Below are 21,793 nucleotides of genomic sequence, written 5' to 3'. Positions count from 1 at the left end.
CCGACTTTGCCAGTAATAAAATGCGAAGAGTGGTAGTTACATTAGAGAGTAGTTGTCATGACCCCTCAAAAGTGTAGGGTCTGGCAGGAGAGTCACTCTCTTGCCCCAATCTCTGATCCTGGATCCTGTTTTCTTTCTGTAACATGCTGCTTCCAGATGACTGTAATATGAAGTACTTTGTGTCAGAGTCCTCCTGGAAGGGTATCAAAGTGCTATAGAAGTTCGGAAAACAAGAGAAAGAGAGAGAAATGACATCTATTTGAGAGGCTCAAGAAAAACCTTTATCTTGGAAGAGATAACACTTGGTATGAGTCTTAAAGATCAGGTAGTGTTTTGACAGATAACAAGGTGAAGGTAACAATGTGCCATTTCAGTTAAAAGGAGACGTTAGAGCAGTGAGGTGGGTGCATGGAAGTTGCTGCAAGCACATTGCTTGAGTGTCAGGTAGGGAAGGATTCACCTGGGTGGAATGGTAGGTTCTGCGTTATGGATGGCACCTAACTAGAGGGTGCATGTACAGTAGGGCATCCTAGCAATTGATCACCATCTTTTAGGAATTGGGTCAAAGCCTGATGGATTTGGCAAAGGATATAGAATAGAGGTAGAGGAGATAAGCAGACCACCTACAAAGCTCTCACACAAGTCTGGGTAAAAAGTAAAAATGGTAGTTGAGATACCAAGCAAGAGATAGACCAAATAAATGAACCACCACTCTGGCAGTTACTGGGTGATGGTGGTGAGGGAGAGCTGTGGGCAAAATGGCTTGAGCGTTTCAGCCTACATGACTGGGGAAAGTGATAGACATAAGTGGGTCAAGGCAAAGAGGAGGAGGAGGAGTGAGAAGGCAGTGAGCCTTCTTCAACATATGTTGTTTAGGGTATTTGGGGACATCCAGTTGGAGGTTTTAATCAAACAGTTGGTAACAGGGTTTTGGGGCTCAGGGTTAGAGATAGACTTTTGAGTCTTCTGCACACAGCTTATGGCTGAACTATAGTAGTGTTTGAGCTCTCCCATGGGGGTGAGCACAGAAGAGGAGGGTTCAAAGCAGAGACAAGGCTCAGTAAGAGAGCTGGTCGGTTCTTTATTTGGAGTTGGTAGCAAGCAGAACTGGTGTCAGGCAGAGAAGGAGGCATCAAAAGAGGGAGGAGGCTGAGCAGAGCATGAAGCTTGGGGAGACAGCAGATCAGTTTCAACAGGAGGGGCAGGTGCGTCGCTTTAAATGGTTTTTACATGTTGAGGACATTGTGGGGTCTCAAAGGTCTTAGAGATTTGATGATTAAGAGCCTTTGGAGCCCTTTAAGAAAGCAGCTGAATGAGGGCAAAAATTGGATGGAGGGTGGAGAGGCAAGACCGACTTCCAGAAGGCAGAGAGAGGCAATAGTTTGAGGAAGGAGAAAAAAGAAAAAGTTAATAGAAGAAGAGAACACGGCCTCCTTCCTTTTCCTGAAACAGGGTCAGGAAGAGGGAGATATTGAAAGGAAACATAGGGTGAGCATGGATGAACACGGGGTTCCCTTCTCAAGGGAGAAGGTACCAGTAATCCAGCTCTTTAGATAATGAGTGTGGGTGCCTATTAAACAATTATTACCCTGGATAGTTGAGCCAAAGCTGCTTGAAATAATCGTTTTAAACAGTTTTTTGCTGGTGCATCCTAGCCTGGCTGTGAAGGAGGTGACATTTGGCTTTGCTGCTGTGTCCCCGTCATGCTGATTTTCCCTGGTTGCCCGGGGAATTTCTCCCCCCAAAACACACACACACGCTCAGGAATGAACAATTGGTTTACCTGGGTTCTGTTAACTAATGAATCTGATAAGCTACGTGCTGCTCCTGGCAGCAGACAAGAGCTATTTCCGATGAGTTAGCCTTCTGGAGCCATAGTCTCTTTTGCTGTCTAATCCACTAAACGTTCACGTGGTGGAACCTCAAGTCAGGAAGGAGGGGCAGGGCAAGAAGAAGTGTGGGGAGATTTTGCTCTTCCGATTTTACCTTGTTTGTGGCCACGTGGCCCTTCTAGTCACTGAAAAATATGCTGCCCTGTCCTCCAAGTAAAACTTGAACATCTTTGAAAAGATACAAAGCTTCTGTGTCAGCTACAATTAAAAGCTTCTTTTAGAGTTTCTGATAACTCAATTGTGATAACTGATAACTCAGTTCTGATAACTCAAGAACAACAGATCTTAAAAAAATATGTTTTTTTTGGTGCCCTAAGTACTTCACCTGTCAGTTGGGTGGTCATCTCTGCCTCTATGGACCAACATTTGGTTCTCCTGGATGAGGAGAGAGTCTCATTGGACTGGGATGCATGAGCCTATGTGTGCTGAGTTCCAGCCCATGCATCCTAGACTGAGCTGGCTGGTGAAGACCTATTCAGAGTTGGTATCAGAAACCCCCCCTTTTTTTTGGTGCTGATGTGTGCTCAGCCAATGGAGGTGGCACCCTGGACACTAATTGTGACATAGCTACCCTGAACTTACTGACTATTGCTGGCTGAGTTATACTGCATCATGTTCTAAACCCAATTGCACAGAATTCTTAGAAAATCTATGGTTGAGAGATAAAATATGTTCTTGGAGGATCAATGATGAGATGCAATATGGTGTTATGGGTAGAAGGCTTGGCTGGGAACCAGAAATTCTGGATCCTACTCTCAGCTCAAATTGTTGCCTTCTACATGCTCATGAGAAGTTATTCTCTATTCCCAGAAAGGAAAGCTAATATTCCCACCCACTCTCTAAAATCATGAGATACAAATGGAGACTAGGGATCTGAACATACCATAAGAGCAACATTGCTCTCCAATACATTGGAAATTATAATTATATAAGCTGTTTCTGGAGAGTGAAAACAATTAATAGAATATCAGTTCTATTTGCAATAAATATTTTCAGTGCGTGTTTATCAGAAGCCTCTGTATGTACCATACCCAGCCAAGCGCAAGCCTGGGCAAAAGTTTTTCTATTTCACATTTTAGCTAAAGGGAAGAAACTTTGCATGTGCCACCATGTGGCTTCCATGTTGGAGGTGCCACCATGAGTCTTGGCACAACTGGGAGAGGTTTGCAGCGTGGCAATTTGACTGGATTGCACAGGGCTCTGCCAGGAAGCTGCCACCAGGGCGATACGCCCCAGAGAGAGCGCTCAGGGTTTTCTTTGCTATCTTCCATTTGGCAAAAGAAATCCTACATTCTACCTTCAGTGGAGCAGCTTTATACCCTCTTTTCTCCAGTGAGGAAAGTTTGATATTTTTTTTTTTTCCAGACTTCATTTGGCAGAAAACCAGATCTGAAAAAACTATAGCAATTTTTACTCATTTCTTGTAAGTATATAAAACATTGAACTCATGCCAGTTTAAAGTTTACCCCCTCTTGTGCTATATGTGGTCAAGACAGAAGCTGATCTTATGGGGAAAATCCCAGGATGTTTGTGCTGCCCATTATTATTTCACATTAGAGTTGGAAAGATCCAATCTTTAACTTTACTTAGAGAGGAGGAGGCCCAGAAAAATGGGCAAATTGTTTAAGATCACAAAGTATGTAAGGGGCAAAGTCCTGATCCAGAACCAGTTCCCCTGACTCAATCTAGTAATCCCTGCATCTTGGCAGATTAGGGTACAGAGCAATTAAATGGAGAAGACTGGGGGTGGGGGGAAGGTCGTTATATTTTGAGACGAAATGAAAATCACATATAAATAAGAATCTTAGCTTTGCAACACAGATTCCATTAATTTCTTTAACAGAAGTAATACTTCTGTCTTCATTTTGCCTGTTAGCCGGGCAATAATTCTGAATTTCTTCATTATCACTTGGGCAGTTCCCTTTCCCAGAGTGTTTTTTCCATAGCTGTCTGTGATCCTGACAGTGCTTGTGTGTCCATGCAGTGGGACTTTTGGCAGAAAAGAAAGGATTTTAGCCTGGTTTCCTGCAGGAAGAAGGCTTACAAGATTCATTCTTGTGTGTTGCCTTTGTTCATTCTTGAGACGTGGTTGGCATCACCTTGGCAACTCAGTAGAAGCCAATCATTGCTCCGTCGGTTTCATTACAGCCTCTCCTGGGAGCAGCCTTGGCTTTGGCCGGAACTGGCACCAGCTGCCTTCCTTGGGGCACAGAGCCAGTGTGGGGAGGGGGATGGGAATGTCTGGGGCTGACACTGGCTTAGTATTTATATCTCCAGTCTTAGAGTTCTCCCAGCGTAGATGGGGGCAGGCGACAGAGTGGGGAGGAGAACATGGAGGTCTTCATTGTGAGACCACGTCTGTACATTGGCAGATTCGTGGACCCTGGACAGGATATCACAGTGTTGGGAAAAGCGGATAGTCACTGCCAGGTATGGGGTGGTTTGCCCCAAGGTGCACAGTGGAACTTTTTTCTGCTTTGGGAATTTGCAGCCCAGTTCCAGATAAATGGGAAGATAGGTGGTGGGGTAAAGAGGAGTAAAGGGATACAGGAAGAGACAGGCAACTCCACGACTGCTGAAATCTTGGAGGTGGGGGATGAGAATGGTCAGTAACAAGGAAAGTTTCTGACACACTGGAGAAATACAGTGAGTATGGATTCCCTCCACCCTCCCACCCCCAGCACTATTTCAAAGTGTCCTGGCACCTGACCTTCTTGTTGCTCATCTGGCAGGCATTGGTCAGCAGCAGCAGCAGCAGCAGTAGACTTTTAGTGAGCACCTACCCTGTACCGTCATGTATAAATTTTTTTTTAATGTTTGTTTATTTTTCACACAGAGAGAGAGAGAGAGACAGAGCATGGGCAGGGGAGAGGCAGAGAGGGGGATACACAGAATCCAAAGCAGGCTCCAGGCTCTGAGCCATCAACACAGAGCCCAACGTGGGGCTCGAACTCACAGACTGCGAGATCATGACCTGAGCCGAAGTCGGACGCTCAACCGACTGAGCCACCAGGCGCCCCTGTACCGTCGTGTATAAAACACGAAGGCCATGGCCTTCATGAGGGTGTAGTGCTCCTTTGTGTAAATTAGAAATTGGTAATCCTCTGGGCAGAGGTGGCTCCATGGGCCCAAAGCCTGGCAAGTGACCAGCACTCTTTTGTGAAGAAAAAGGCACTCTTCCCGCCCCCCCCCCCCCCCCCCGCCAGCTCAGAACAGGGTCCTAAGCCCACAGCTTGTAGAATTTTAACAAAGATTTCAATTTCCATTCACCCCCTTGTCTGGATATCGACCAAATGTGATGGCTCCGTGGTTGGCAGCGATGCAACACATTCAGAATCTCTTAGGACCTAGTGAATGAAAGAGCAAAATGTCTAGGATTTTATCTTACTTTGGGCTTTCCTAAAGCAGGCACTAAGACAGGGATTCAATTGCAGGTTTCTTTGGGAGGTGAATCCAAGAAACACTGAAGAAGAATGGAGAAACGAGACAGGGAACTGTAAGAAACCAATATAGGGTGTGTCATGCAAGTTAGCACCGTGGGCAAGGGGGTTTCATTGCAACGGGGAGCTCTGAGAGCCAGTTTGGAATACGTGTCTCCAAGTTTCCCCCTCCACTTCCACCTCTGGGCAGGGGAGCTAAAGTATTTACCCCACCTCCTATCAGTCATTGGGTGAGGCCTGCTGGGTTGGTGCTGGGATGGTCCTTCTGGTGTGCATCAGGTGACAGAGAGGGCTGAGGCAGCCAGAGAAGCAGAAGCTGAAGGTCAGGCCAGCCCGCATGGAAATGGTAAAGGTGGTGAGGATATGGTCAGGACCCTGGGAGCATCTGCTTCGTGTTTACAGTTGGCGTTATCACAGAAGTTTCTGGAGGGCTCCAAAGCTGTAATAGCAGAGCTGATGAGTCTATGAGTGCCTGCACAAGACATAGCTCCTCACCTTTCCTAAATAGGCTTTATACCTGAACATCAAAATTTCATTTATTTTTAGAGTACAGAGAATAGCCTTGGGACAGAGTTAGTTTTGCTAGGACCCTCAGAAATTAAAGGTCTCATGGAGTTGAGCTTATGGGTGGCAGACCTGGGGCCTGGAGTTGCGTGAGGTGTGATTGGCATTAGGGTGTTGTAGGGTCATCAGGATGGCAAGTCTCTGAGCTGGTACATTGTGAGTGATTGTTGCTTATCAGCATCCTTTCCTTTAAAGGGTCACTCCTCGCTAAGTTTGGTGTAATGCAAATGCCTGGTACACATTGGTCGAAACTTTTTATTACAGAATAGCACTGACCATGACTTGAGCACCTTCTAGAACATCAGGCATATGGTAGGTCCTTTATTCTCCCGAACATATCTAATTTTCACAATCCTGAATTCTGGATCTTATTAGCTCCGTTTTAGTGATGAGGAAACTGAGCTTCAGAGACAGAGGGTTAAGCCATGTTTATGTGAATTCATTTACCCCATGTATTGGTAGGCTGCCTTCCCTGGACAACACTCAGTATTAACTACTGGAGTGAGGAGCACAGAAACCCTATCATAAATACCTTTAAATGTCCTCTCTTCCTAGTAAACTGTTCTTTTTCTTAAAGCACATGGATATGTATAATTTTTGTTTCCCTATGAGATGATTCCCCACTCAGGACCACTTTGTAAATGTTAAGTACACAACAGTGTATTACAATGCCCGGAAACATCTCTGTATCCATAATATATGTTGAAATACATTTTACGATACGTTAAGCGTCAATTAAAAAACTCCTGAGATAAAAATCAACATCACAAAGAAATACTACTGCATACTCACTAGGATGTTATAATAAAGAAGACAAGACAGTAGCAAGTGATGGCAAGGATGTGGAGCAAGCGGAACCCTCATCCACTGCTGATGGGAATGTAAAATGGTGCAGCTGCTATGGAAAACAATTTGTTAGTCCCCCCAAAAGTGAACTCACATAAAGTTACTGTCTGACCTAGAAATTCCACTCCTGGGTATGTGAAATGAAAGGAGAAATGAAAACATATGTCCACATAAAAAGTTGTATATGGATGTTCATAGCAGTATTCGTAATAGCCCCAAGATAGAAACAACCCAAACGTCCATCCTACTGATGAATGAATACATAAAATGTGGTAAATCCATGCAATAGAATATTATTCGGTCATGAAAGGGAATAAAGTAACGATTTATGTACAATATAGCCGAACCTTAAAAACATACTAAGTGAAAGAAAATGTTAATCAGAAAAAGCTACATATTTATGCTTCTATTTGTATGAAATATCTAAAACAGGCAAAGCTGTAAAGACACAAAGTAGATCAGTAGGATGGGGAGTACAGAGTTTCCTTTTGGGGTGATGAAAGGAATGTTCTGCAATTAGATAGTGGTGATGATTGTCCAATCTTGTGAATATTCCGAGAATGTGCCCTTTTATTAGAGGGGCGAATTTTATGGTATGTGAATTATATTTCAATAAACAATACAAAACAAAACTTGTTTTGGCAGGATATTTGTGTTGATAAAAAATGAGTATCAACATTAACCCCAGGACTTCTTGCTATTTAGGTAATGTTTTGGAAACATTCTTTCAGGTTGTTGCCAAAGCCCTTCATAGTCCATGAGTTTATTTTATTCAATTCCTTCTTGTGCAAACTAATATAATGTTTTAGTGATGTCTTAACCTTGAATACCTTTGGAGTCCTTCAAGTCAGGACAAATCCACACAACTTTTAGGAAGGAAGCACATCGATCTTTCTCCTTTCCTCTGAGATGAGAGAAAAGAGAGTAAGACAATGAACACAGCTCCCAAAATGAAACAAAGCTGGGATGTCGATGTAGGCAGGTCTCTCCAGCCTTGGTCTGTCTTATTCTGGAGGATGGTGTCAGGTCTAATGCTTCAGGGTGCAGATTTAAATCAATATAAGGATACAACATTCTGACAATCAGAGCCAGTTGGGTTTCAAGCAGTTCATCGTTGCCCATGAAGGCTTGTGGAGACAGACCAAAGCTGCTCATTGAGAGGAGGCTGATGGGCTGACTGCAAGGACATATTAACTCTGAGAGGCCATGATTCTGGTTCCCCTGCTGTATTGCTCCAGTTCTTACAGCAGTGACTCTTTGCTCAAGGAACCATCATCAACTGTGTATTTGGAAATAATTTAGAATTGGTTGGGAAGAAAGCAGGAAAAACAAAGCACCAGAGGCTTTGTTGTTTGCTTGATTTTCAGAGAGAGCAGTTGATTCTAAAGCCAGAACTTGTAGAGCACTAGGTAGGGAGCCAGGAGGTCTGGGTTCTGGGCACAGATCTGCTACCTAACCTAATTGGCTGGGTGACCTACTGCAAGTTGTCTATTCTGTCCTGACCTAGAACTTGTTTATTTGTAAAACACAGCGTTGAGTTGGGCTGACCTTGAAGGACCTTTAGGCTCTGAAAAATTCTGGGATTTTTCTCAATAACTTCGACTTTTCATAACAAGTCTCACACCTGCCTTTTCCTAGGTTCTGGTTGGCCTTTGCCTGTCCCCCCCCCCCCCCCCCCGGCATATATGGACTATTTAATTATGATTAAAAAACCATTTCCAGTACTGTTCGGTTGTTCTGTCTCTGTGTGTACCACCATGACCCTCGCCACTGTGCCCTGGAAGGATGTTGGCAGGAGGGGGTCAAATGCCCCAAGTTCCAAAAAAGGCTTATTACATAGGGGGCTGGGGGGAACGTGGGGGGAAAGTGGGGCAAAGAGGGTTAGTCCTTCTTGGCTGCCACTTTCCTCGTGGCTGCAGGATATTGCTTAGCTCTTCTCTCTTCCTCTTGGCCTGGATGTGTATCCACACCCTTTTCTTGATGAACTTGAGCACGCACTTGTCCTTGGAGACCTTGAGCAGTTCCATGGCATGCTTCTCATATGGGGCAAAGCCACACACCTCTCGGATCATGTGCCGCATGAATTTGGTGTGCTTGGTGAGGCACCTGCGGCGGTTCACTGTGCTTGGCTTGTTCGCATTCTCAGTCACTTTGTGGCCCTGGTTGAAGCCCACAGCCATAGGGTAGCTCAGAGCCATGCTGCTGCTCCTTAGTGGCTCCCGTGGCGGAAGGCCTTTGCCTGTTCTTAATTCCTTTTGTTGCCGGGAAGGCTTGCCATGTGCATGGCCACCATTTTTCTTGCCAGTCTTGCCCTTCTTCCCTGATCTTAAGCTGCCATTCTTTCCTCTGTGGTTTCATGTCAGTCCCACCTTCATGGTTAACACTTTCTTGACTACCGTAGGCTATAGAAGGAGACTCTGACTTGTTACTGTATGAATCACTTTGCTGCCATCTTTCATATTAGTCCTAAGCATCTGCTGTTTGTGTGTCTCCTGCTTTTCCAGTAAGTCATAAGCTACTTAGGAAAGCAACATGATGTTGCAATCAAGGACTTAAAGGTATTTCCCCAAAGTAGCGGAGCTGATAAAGTGACTGGGCCTTAGTTTTCCAGTTTGTGGCATGGGGATAGTAATACCTACCTCATGGAGTTAGTATGAGAATTAAATGAGATAAAACAGAAAAGGGTTTGGATCATGGTGGTTGGTGATGGTGCAGGTGGACAGTAGTGAGAATGTGGCTGAAAGAACTTGCCATCTCTTGTACTTTCAGGAAAGAAGTCATGTGAACACATGGGAGAGAGACTGTAGTGATTGTTCTCAGGAATCCGTTCCTCTTCCTAATAATATTCCTCAGTGTCTGAAGATAATTCCACAGAGTGAGTTTAAATCTTCCTGTGGAAATTAAAATTTTTTTTCCCTATTCCTTTTTTTCTTAGTGAAGATAGAGAAAAATCCGTCAAATTATTGGGCACCTTTGGTCACAAACTCTTGGCTAGTCTTAGAGATTGTTATGAGATTACTTCTCGAATGATCTCTTCTTGGGTAATTAATTTCAGTTTCCTTAACATCCCTCCTGGTGCCCATCTTCTAAATGTTTAAGTGGGTCTTTTGCTTTCCTCCGTCTCCCAGAGTAATATTCCTTTCAAGGCTGGGGAATGGTTGTTGGGTAACAGGTCAAATGAATTAATAGGCAGGCCATATGGTTCACAGACACTTTGCTCTCAACAACTTGATAGGAAGTGGTTTGATTGTTGTTGTTGTTTTTTAATTTTAACTATAAAAATATAAGAACCATCTGCTGTTATTTTTCGCATGTGATGCCTGTAAGTTATTTAGTTAGATTGCTCCTATGCAATTAGCTGCTCTACGTGGAGCCTTTCATGGCAAAGCTGGATTATTTCATTTTCGGTTGTAATGTATGTGGAGTGCGTGTGTGTCCCACCCAGACTCCTTTCATAAATTGCAGCAGGTTTGCCTACATGCGGTGAACTCTTGGGATTTATATGGCTTCTGTCTTAGCCACTTAAATGCTTTAATTGTAATGATCCCTTTGATTGGTTGAGAATAGGTTACATGCTAATTGCCATGGAGCAAACCAAATAAGGTAATGTGATAGAAAGTGATGCCAGGGTGGGGTGGGGCTGCTGTACGTAGGAGCATGGTAGCCCTCAAAGGAGGATAAATTGGAGTTGATATCTGAAGGGTGATAAAGCGACTGTCAGATGAAGATCTCTGGTGAGCCCAATGAAGGTCTGCAGTGAGAAAGTTCGAAGGGAAAGGAAGTGAAGGGCAAAGGCTCTGAGCCATGGAATATGCTGAGGACTAAGCTGAGGAATAAAGAAGTCCAGTGGGCTACACTATTGTGAGATGCAGGAGAATGCAGTGTGAAGAAGTTCTAGTCTAATAGGAGCATTTTTAAGGGAGGATTTGATATCATCTGATTTATAGTTCTAGAGAGCTCACTCAGCTAAATGGAAATTGGATTGTTAGGAGCAAGAATGGAGTCAGGGAGACCAGTGAGGCCACTATAGCTGTTGTCCAGATGAGAAACCATGGTGGTTTGGGCTAAGGTTGTGTGGCATAGATGATAAGATGATAGACTTTGGGATATATTTGGGATATGGAATCTATGGGACGTACCTGATGAATTTGGTCTTTTCCTCAGATATGGAAGGCTCGATTTCACTCCTCAGTCACTGGCACATGAGTGTCCAGTGACTCCCTGGTGAACGTTGAGTGGTCCGGGGTCAGGGCTCGTTCAGTCTCAGGGCAGAACTTCTTTCCTTTCCTTCTGACAGTTACCTCCTTGAGTAGTGTGCTGCGTCGTCTCAGACTAGACCCCAAAAACCTGCACCTGGGGAAATCATTCGATGTACTGTACAGAAGGGTGCCCTGTGACTAGAAAGGCTCTACCCAGTTAAGGCATCCTTATACATATGAAGAAAACACTAGAATTCTTTGGGATGCAAAGCAATAATAACTTGCTATTAAGAGCAGCTTCTTAAATCTGATCATGTTATCTTCCCATTGAATACAAGCCAAGCCCATTACCTTGGCAAACAGTGCCCTGCATGGACTGGCTCCCGATTTCCGTTCTCCTCTCCTTTTGTACCACGCTCCAGTGCCTCGAACACTCCAGGCCCCTTCCTGCCTGCTCCACCCTGTGCTCTGTCTGGTATGTTGTTCCATGGCTCTTCACATGCCTCAATCTTTCTGATCCTTTAAAGATCCACGTAACTGGCATTTCTTCAGGAAGATCTGCTTTGCTCTCTCTCTTGTCCCCTCTGTCTCATTATTTTGTACCTAGGCATTTTGTGGTTTCCCGGGTGTTTGCTTTCTTGTTTATCAGCTATCTGCCACCCTTGATTGAGCGCTTTACAGGCAGGACTGTTTTCTGAGTTGGGTAGACTCTAGTCTAGTCCTGGTTCAGGAGAAGCTCTCAATAGGTAAATATTTGTTCAGATGAATGAATGAAGCATCAACCTGCTTTTCATCAGAAAAAGTGTTTCAAGTTAAAAAAAAAACAACACCTTTTTTCTTTCTCGAATTCTCAACATGCATTACACATACACACATTGTATGTGTGGTTCACTCTGTAATAATTCCATAGTCTCGTACGGAACTGCCTTCAAGGATAGGGTTTGTGATTTAGTGCCTGTGGTCTAACTGCTATTAGTGCTTTTTATTCCTAAACTTCTAATGTGTGCCCTTTCCTTTCGTCTTTCTTTTTTAGCAAGGGAAGCCATATGTCTTCGACAGAGTGCTGCCTCCCAGCACGACCCAAGAGCAGGTTTACAATGCGTGTGCAAAGCAAATTGTCAAAGGTAAGTGCTATTTCTTTATTTCCTCCTGGGCCTTTCAGAGTAATTGAAAACATTAAGTGATATTTGCAGCCTAGGAATCAATGTGCCTTGACTATAAGCAGAGGCCTACTAATTGGAAACACTGAATTATAGCCCGAGCTCTGGTCCTGATTTGCTATGATGTCAGGCAAGTTCTTTAACCTCTCCATATCTCCTTGCCAAGGAAATGTCTTTATTTCTTTTGCCACCTTTTTGGCAGAGTTATTCTGCTACTTAGAAGCTTAAAAGCTATGGTCACACTATTTCTGTAAAGGTTTTAAAGTACTGCTGTAGGTATAAGGCCTCCTTTCTGCTTTGAAGGAGACAAAAATAGATATTTCTGATGCTCCATTTGTATATTTTTGGCTGAATTATTTTGTGCATCTGTGTCTTCAGGGAGAAGCCTTAAACGTGGAAAATTCTTGGGCATCAAGGAGTTCTCTACAGCATCACAAAATCACATTACCTTGTTGGTTGTTGAGCTGTTTTTGCTACTCAGCATTCCTTAAATATACTTTGGTCTAACCCACTTTCAACTTTTCCACCCAGATACCAACATTTGTTCCTCCAAATAGATAGCCTGAAGCCTAAATTTGTCTTAGAGATCAGCCCTTTTCTCTGGGACTGGCCTTGGCCCTGAAGGATTTAACAGCAGGGAGACGAACCAATTTACACGTTGCTCTACCTTGCCCTTTCACATCGGGCGGGCTGGAGCTTGCCTTGGGAGAGTTCGCCATCTGGACAGAGCTGAGGGGCATCTCCTGCTTCTTTGCTTTTCATCTTTAAATCTTTACCTTCAAAAAAAAAAAAATCTTTACCTTCTAGTCTGCATGCTATGGCAGCTGTGCTTCCAAATGTGCTGATGTTGCCACCTTTATAGGTAGCTCTAGATTTAAAGAGTAAAAAGCAAAATCAAAATTCAAAAAGCACCTTGTCATGCAAGATGTGCTTGTTTTTGGAAGCTGAGCTGAGTAACCTGTCTGAAATTCATGCAAGCCAGCCCTGGGTACATCTGTTAGATTGGTTCTGACCCTAGGCACCTGCGTGGGAGAGTCAGTCAGTATGTACTGTTCCTCGCTGAGGTGTATGGTTATTCACATTCTTGTTGCAGACATCAATTAATTTTGAAGGTCTTCACAGTAAGATCATTATAGAAAACAGAAGAGAAAAAAAAATGTGCCTGAATTTAGGCTCTTCTTGAATTACTACTGTAGGGCTGTATCTGATGGTAATTTTTGTTTTCTCTCTGCTTCTATTGTTTTTCATCTCTTCCTGTCCAAAACTGTTTTCTCTCTCTCTCTGGAGTGTGTAGCTCTAGTTTGCTCCTACTCTCCATTATCCTTCCTCTCCATTATCAGACTCTTACTTATTTTTGTGGAAGTAAAATTTGTGGAAAATTTTTGTGGAAGTAAAATTAATCACATGTGAGCCATAACTTCCTTTTCTCTCCCCTTTCATTATCAGAACCAATTAGTATTTACTGTATGCTGTGCTAAGCATGAGGTCAATTTAAACGCATCTCTGAGTTGATGTTCTGATTAGAGATGGATGCATGCCATCTTTAAAAAGTTCCTGTGATTAACAAATAATAATCATCATCTTTCATTCTTCATTACTAGAGAAGTTGAGTCTCTTTCAGTGTTTGGGTTTTTTTATGGTATGAAATGTCAGAAATAGGCAATTCTTAGAAAATTCTCATGAAGACGTGACCTAATTGGATAACTTGAGGCCCAGTAGTATATGGTGAGCCACAAAGAAAACCATTTAGGTAAAATTAGGCTCTGACATGATATGATAAACAGATATTCTTCAGGCACTATAAATATGATGTGAGCATACTCATTTTGTAACAGCTAAGAGTGCCTTATTCTCCCTTGAAAGGAAGTTATATGATGAAGACCTGATTTAACTTTTTAAAATATCCAGTGAAACTAGTGTGAGGGGAAGTGGCCATGTTGTTTCCTCATCATCAAGGTAAAAAAAAGATATATGAGAAAAAACTCCATGGAATGGTTACTAGGTACAACTGAGGTCTTTTTTGCCTCGACAAAGCCTATTGAAATCAGGAAAGGAAGGTGGTATTGTAGGGGCCTCTTTTTCTAGAGGCCAGGAATTCAATCAGATAACTTCTGAAGGTCACCACAGTCCCCATGATTCACGATAATGTAGTAGACCCATGAGCTTTCCTTTCAAGTGTCTCTGAACCCTTAATGTTTTTGAGATCAGGAAGACTCCTTTTAACTGGATGGCTTTATTCTCTCTTGGGTTTTTGATTCCCTTCAACTTCACTAGTTTTTTAAAAACATATTTCAAACATTTGATTGTAGAATTCTGGTATCTCCCACACCCCCATCTTTGTCTGGTGTCTGTTAATCAAAATGTTGTCTGAAACAGTATGTAGGATTCTCCTCTGTTTCTTCCAGAAGAGCTTATAGGATTTGTGATTACCAACATGGTGAATAGGAAGGTTTCTGTGGACCCTAGGAATTACAAACCATGGTTACTGGATGCTATTATCAAAGTACAGGTAACTATGTCCCAGTCTACAGAAGTCATTCTGGGCAATTGCCTTTCAAATTCACTAAATGTAGACTGTCCAGGGCTAGAGAAGGTGGTTTCTTGTTTGCTAGACCTAGTTTCTTTAGCTTCATTCATTTAATTATTTCTTTTACTCATCCCTTCATGCAAGGATATCAAGTATTTACCATGTGGTATAACCACTGCTAGGGACTAGAGTCACCAAGATATATAAGACTGTCTGTGAGAAGCTTTAAGTATAGGTAAAGAGACAGGTGCATCCATAGTCATCATACCCATGGGTAGTACGTGCTTTAAGATGGCTGTGTGCAAAATGCTGTGGGAGCACAGAAGAAAGTCACTTGAGACTGACTTTGGTGAGTGGGGATAAGGATTGGAGAGTTAAGGAAGGCTTCTTGGAAAGGTTGTGTCCTGAAGACTGTAGAATATAGCAGAGGTGTATAAGCAGAAGGAATAGGAAAAGCATAAAGAGAAATTATATGGCGTGTTTGGGCAATTTAGTATTGCAGGGTACCTGGGCTGGATTAGAGTTTGGTAGAAATGGATGGGCTTTATCCTTCAGGCAATGTGGACTCATTGAAAAGTATTAAGCTCAAGATATTATAAGATCTATATTATTATTATGTATGGCTCTTAAGAAGAAATAGATTTTTTTGGCTACTCTTATCTGTCAGGCACGCTGTATGTACTTTGCATATGTTATTGTATTTTAAACCTCAACAATTTTATGAGGTGTGAGCATTATTATTCCTGTTGTACTAAAGAGGAGGTTGAGGTCAAATAACTTGGCCAGGTCAGTTAGGCGGTGGCGGGGCTGGAACTTAAGCCTGAGCTTGTCTGACTTCCTTGGATTTTTCTACATTATCCTGTCCCTACTTTTCTGGTGAGCTCATAATGAGCATTTAATAGCAATTTATGAGTTGTTACTTGTCTATCAGGCCATATGGACTATTAACCAAGCACTGCAGAAGGACAGGATTAGAAATGGGTATGGGAGAAGGGGGGGGAGGGGAGGAGGGAGAGGGGGAAGGAATAGAGATTGTGGTTCCAGAGCCTCGGGTTGGCCCTGCCTGTCTTCCAACAGTGAGGTGCATTTCCATTCTGAAGATGTAACGGTGCCCTTCCCTTCAGACCAGCTGGGCCCAGCCTTCTGGTTTGCCAGTACTGTTTAGAAGGCTGCCTCTATGTGCTCTGGGCGTGCGGCCTACCTGAGTAGCTTGACTGGTCAGCAGCAGCCTTAGGATTCTGAGGCAGTGATGACCTACCTGTCAGCCAATATTGCCAGAGACCCTGGTGCCACTGACAGGCCACCATTTCACATGGGGAGTTGGTAGGAGGCCATGACAGCCTTCTCAGCAACTTACATGATTACATCTTCCCCAAATTCTTACCCAGTAGTGGAACAGACTCTTCTGTTCTAGCAAGGTCTGGACTCAGAACTAGCAAAAACTTGGGGCGGAAAACTGGCTTCTGAAGTCTACGGCAAAAGAGGCAAGAAGTATTTTCAAGGATCCCACTCCTCTCCTCCCTCCTCTCTGGAGGTGAGAAGGCTCTTCCCACCTGCAGTGGAATCTCTCTTTGGATTTGCTTCGCTGCCGGATGGATGTGTTGTGTGCTTGTGGGTGCCGCTGGCTTTGTGGTGTGAGCTGAGATCACATCACGCCAGAGCCTGTCACAAAGCAAGGTTCTGTCTGGCTGAACTGATTCCTGGCTCCGCGGCTGGCGCACAGAAATAATCATTCTGTTACGAGAGAGGCTCTGAAACAAATGCTTTCCTCGGGCCCAGGAACTGTCATTCAACGTGATGAAAGTGCCTTTTTGTGGGCTGTTTCTGCTCGGGTCGGGTGGGGGTGGTTGCGTGGCTCAGCGTGGCGCTGAGCACAGACCTGCTCTCCCATTCTGCTTTCCTTGCTTGGCGGGTGCACCCAGATGCACTGTCACTTCCCCTCCTGCCTCTCCTCTCCTTCCCCTTCTGCCTCTCCTCTCCTCTCCCCTCCTGCCTAAGTCAACAAACTGACCCCCTAGACTTGGAGTTTGGAAGAAAATAGGGAACACTGCATTCGTAGAGCTTTTCCTTTTCTTTTAAAGTTTCTTTTAAAATTTTAAAATTTAATTCACAATTGCATTGATAGAGGACATCAGGTCTGTTCATCCTTGAACACTAGAGATAGTTCTCCAACAATGAATTAATTTTAACATGATCGTATATAGTACTTTAAAGGTCAAGCAGAGTTTGTTTTGATGGGGTTTTATGTGCTCCCTTTTACTTAAAGTAATAATAACAACAGTAATTGCACTCCATGTTTAAAAGCAGCAACCAACGGTCAAGGACTCTCCCAGTGGGGTCTCAGTTGCTCCTCAGCTCTCTGCTCCGGAGGAAGTGGTGCTCTCTATGAGTGCTTGTTTTCATCTACATGTCCCAGGCTTTACCCCGCAGGACTTTGGGGAGCAGCAGCCAACCAGGAGCTAATAGGATTGTACCTTCTGGTTGGGGAGGTTGGAGTTGGAGGGGTGGGCCCCGGCCAGAGGAGCTGAATTCAGGTGCCCCGGCCCCACTGCTTCCTGGCAGAGGCAGAAGCATGTGCTGGGCTTTCTTCTGTCAGTGGGGTTCAGGCTGAACTGAGCTTTCTTTACCATGTGGATGTTGCCCAGAGCCTCCTCCTGCAAGCGTATGCACCTGTAGGGTGACCAGCAGGCCTATTAGGAGGAGCAGAGGGAGCTGGACACTTGGCTTTGGCCTCCTCACCCCTGCCCTACAGCCTGGGCTGGAAGGTCCCAGAGTGCTTCCCGCACGGGGGCTTCAGGTAAGGAAGCCCTTGCAGTTCAGCGGCAGATATTTAATTTCTAATAAATAGAAACTTTAGTGTTGTGATTATGGCTGGCATTCCAGTGGCCTGGAGTTGTTTATGCCATGAATACAGAATGTTAAAAGTTCAGCTGCAGGGTGGTAACCTCTTGTGCCCCTCAAAGCACATCACATTCATGGTCCTATAAAGGCTTTCCACCCTGAATCTTTTCTCTGAGCAAGTTGACATTTTTGTGAAAACTGAAGCTTGAACCTCTACCCCATACATTGTAGTCTTTAAGTTTCTGCTTCTCCTGTTACCAAGGAAACCATTACCAGAAGTTAGAAGTTTGATATGTGTGAACATTCTCTCTCTCTCTCAATATAGCTTGACACAAACTCTTAAGGGCTGCTAGAATTAAAAAAAAAAAAAAATCTGCTTACTTTCTCTCTCTCTCTCTCTCTCTCTCTCTCTCTCTCTCTCTTTTTTTTTAGCTTCCTAAAGGAAAATCCCACTTTCTGTTCTGATCTCAGTTCACCCTCCAGTAACCTCAGATCAATAAAATGTGTATTGAAAAATTTTTTAGAAAAGCTAACCAAACAACAAACATTAACTGACATTATAGAATTCAGAGAGGCCCAAAACACAAAATAACCAACCTACCTAGGGCCTGAAATAAATGGAGCTGTTGGCCTGGAGTGATGATTTTGTACATAGCCCTGAAAAAGGACACCTCATTAGGGGGTTCCTCTTGTTGCCCCCACTGTCCTTTCAGGAATGAGACTTCCTCCTCTTATGTAGAGATGTTGGGTCAATGATATTAATTATGTACTATTTCCCTTCTGGTGATGTTGATGTGGATGAAGGAGGGTTGAGGGAAATATATTTTAATCACCTCTGCTGCTTTGAAAGAATTCCCACAGATAATCTGCAGTGCAAAGCAGCCTCTGTCTGCATGCCTCCCCTCGTCCCTGTGCGAAATGGAGGCTGGCCTGCCCTGTGTGGAGGTTTGCACAGTATGCTCATTGTGTAATTAAAAGAAATTCCTGATGCTGATGGGCCTGGGCCGGCCTGCTAGCAGTCACTGAAATAACAGAGGCATGAACTTTGAGTCAGGGCCCCGGTGGTTTCTGGGCTGATTGGATTGTCACCATGTGGCCAGGATTACAGAGTGGGGGGGGGCCTGTCCTCCCAGGCTCTGGACTCACTTGGTTCTGAAGGGGCTCTGTGCAGCCTTTCTGAGAAACCTTCCTAAGGAGCTCGCCTGGGCCAGTGTTTAAACTGACCCAAATCAGATCTTTAGCAAAGAAATTCTATTCTACACTTCATTCCAGAGACTCAGGACCCTGATAATGTTTTTCTTCCTCTGACTGATCTCAGGAGATCAACTTAGAGAAGAAAACTCAAGTATCTCTCAACTAAAAGAGAGTGTACTGCTCGATAATCTGTCTTAATGTTGATGTTACTGGGAGAAAGGGTGTCTGCCTTCTTTTGCATTAATATGTAGTGTAGGAATGTGAGTATATTTCTTTTTATTTGTGGAACAGTGGAGGCCTTCATTTATGCTTTTATCTCACAATTCTACTTAAAATGCAAATGGAGCTGAAAGACATCGTTTGTGTGAAAAATGAGATGGGCCATTTGGAAAATGTAATTTTAAAATATGGAACCAACACTAGCATATGATCAAAGTAATGAGTTAATTTTAATTTCTTTTCTTGCTTGCAGATGTCCTTGAAGGTTATAACGGGACGATTTTTGCGTATGGACAGACTTCATCAGGAAAAACACACACCATGGAGGTAAGATTGCAGCATGCTGTGATGGCAGCCTCTGTGTGGCTGGGCAAATTCAGGTGCGTGTGGCCCCTTGGCTATACAAGGCAGATGGCTAAGGGGCTGGTCACGTTTGACCGATTTATTTTGTCTCCGTGGAGTTTTAAAATAATGGTGAGTAATAAAATCTCAGGAGTTCAGAATTTTAAAAAAATCCTTTGTTGGTAGCTCTCTCAAAATGGAAGTAGTAAATTCTATTAGAAAAGAATCAGCAACAAGCTGAACAGTGGTGTGAGTATCCTAGGGCCTGTGGCCCTAATCTCACTGAGAAAGTCTGTTGCGAAAGTCCCTAAGGGTTTAAAGGAGTGGGGCTACTCTGGGGAGGTGAGTCTCCTCAGAAGAACTGTATGTCAGAGACTTAAAGAAGTTGGCTTGTGGACCAAATTCAGCCCACAGGTATATTTTTATTTGGACTATACAGCGTGTTTTACATTTTAAAAAATTTATTATTATTATACATATTTTAAAATTGCAGGCAGTGTTTAAAATGGGATGATTTCACATAATTCTAAGTTTCTAAATCTGGTTGAAAATTCTGAAGATCCTGGGGCACATGGCTGGCTCAGTCAGTGGAGTGTGGGACTCTTGATCTTGGGGTTGTGGGTTCGAGCCCCACGTGGGGTGTAGGGGTGTAGAGATTACTTATGAAGATTCTATGACACCGGATGAAATTTCAACCTAATATAAAGTGTAAACTTCACTAGAGCAGAGCTCTTCATTGTCTTGTTTGCCTGTTTATTGACATTTCCACTGTGTGAAACAGCGGCTGTCACCTGGGAGGGGTTCCATAAAATAGTTGTTCAGTTGATACCCTCATGCCCTGTCCAGTCCACACTGGCCCCATCCCTGCACACTGCAAGAGAGTATGAATGTACATGCAGCATCCTCTGTCATTAACTTACACACCTGGCCCTGTGAGCTCTCGAAGGTGTGACCCCAGTGCAAATTGTTGGCGGTGGAGGTCTGCGGCTCCAGGCTGTGTTCCAGACAAGGCACGTCTGCGGACAAAATTGGCCCCCTTTGTGTCTTCTGTTCCTGCTTTTTGCCACGGACTCCTGTAAGCCCTTCAGGGCGGATAATTCTTTAAAAGTCTCCCCTGACAGGTGAGGAGAGGTAAAAGAGTGGTTGTTACAAGAAACTGTGCACAGGAAGTTTGGGGAATTCAGCTTACAAGCAGCAGGGTAAGATGAATCCTTGATCCTTCAAGCTTAGGATTTTCATGTTCGGTACCCTCCTGGGAATGTCTCTGAGTGAGCCGGCCGGCTGGCCAGCCGCTGCAGAATCGGTTTAGCTTATGAATCATTCCTATTGAAGAGGAGATTTCAAAGGCCCGAGGCAAAACGCCTTGAGGCTCTGATGTTCTGCTCACACCGATTTCAAGTGTGCATCGGACTCTGGGGGATCTCGTTTCTGTGGTGTTGACTTACGTTCACCCATTTTGCAGTGGACAGTGGTTCAGAGATTGCAGAGATTAAAGGAGGCATCAGGTTTATTTGCCACTGCTTCTGCACAGAGTAGGACTGTCGCCTGATACCTGAGCCTTGGCCCCCTGTCTTCTTGCACCTCATGTTCTCCTGCAGTGAGACACGGGCATGGCCAGCCCCTCGCCTGCCTCTCTTGCTGAGCCCCAGACCCTTGACCTTCTAGGCACCAGAAAAGTTGCAGTTATAGATTTCCTAAGTGCCAGCCTTCCCAGTAGCTGTGACAATAGCTCCTTCATAAGGCATATAAGAGAGAGAGAGAGAGAGCACATCTCATGATGGTATCCATCAGTCTCCAGGTTCTTGGAAAATTACCAAATGGTATATAAAACAACAACAAAAAATGCAATATTTAGAACTTCCCCCCCCCCCCCCCCCAATCATAGGGAATGTTTACAAGAATGACCTTTTTGGCTTTCGAATTAATTCATCTTTGGGACATACAAGATATTTGCTAAATGTCAGAAATTTAAATTGTAAACCATCAAAGGAGAGACCTGTCCCCAGAGTAAAATCTTAGTTTGTGTTGTGTGCGGGGGGGCATCGGTGGGTGTGAGGAGATGGCAAAGAAGTATGCCAGCTCTTTAAAACCAAAATCGGAGATGTTGTGTTAAATGAGAGCATCTGGAGCCCTCTATCTCACAGCGTGAACCTTACAAGGCCTGCAGCACTGCTGTGGGCCCAGAGGGACCCATGGCCCCCTAAAGGGAACTGGCTTCTGTGCAGGTTCCTCTCATAGCTGCCTAAGTTCTGTAGCCTTTTCATCCTTGTCGGTTTTAACAGGTTGATTGTAAGGGGTTGCTTTTCTTTATTGTGACTTCTGAATATCACATGTTTGTGTCCATGGGAGGACGGGGTGGGGCAGATGGGAGCCCTTTCCCAGCATCCCCCCCACCCCCCGACAGACACTTAGTTTAGTTCTTTCTGTAGGGTGATTATAGATTGGAAAGACGGTAGGGGATACTTTAGAGGAAAACAGAGGAAAGGAGGAGCCCCGAGCCGAAGTCATGGAGACTGTGGGAGACCAAGAAATCCAGGACCCTGGAATGCAATTAAATTTAAAAAAAAAA

The 21,793-nt window shown here is 44.0% G+C and overlaps 1 protein-coding gene and 1 pseudogene across 1 annotated transcript in view; one reads left to right on the top strand and one right to left on the bottom strand.

Annotated features, from left to right (window-relative positions):
* The window catches only part of KIF5C (kinesin family member 5C), a 162,754-nt gene that overhangs the window by 39,118 nt on the left and 101,843 nt on the right, over window positions 1-21,793 (top strand). The window contains exons 2-3 of the mRNA XM_058715342.1: window positions 11,975-12,065; window positions 19,136-19,209. Of these exons, the coding sequence (XP_058571325.1) occupies window positions 11,975-12,065; window positions 19,136-19,209 (165 nt within the window). The remainder of the gene's footprint in view (window positions 1-11,974; window positions 12,066-19,135; window positions 19,210-21,793) is intronic.
* On the bottom strand, window positions 8,624-8,940 carry LOC131503711 (large ribosomal subunit protein eL36-like; annotated as a pseudogene).

The sequence above is a fragment of the Neofelis nebulosa genome, chromosome 2 (assembly GCF_028018385.1).
Source record: "Neofelis nebulosa isolate mNeoNeb1 chromosome 2, mNeoNeb1.pri, whole genome shotgun sequence".
In the NCBI taxonomy this organism is placed as follows: domain Eukaryota; kingdom Metazoa; phylum Chordata; class Mammalia; order Carnivora; family Felidae; genus Neofelis; species Neofelis nebulosa.
The sequence above is the reverse complement of the archived record's forward strand: the minus strand, read 5'-3'. Positions and strand labels throughout refer to the sequence as shown.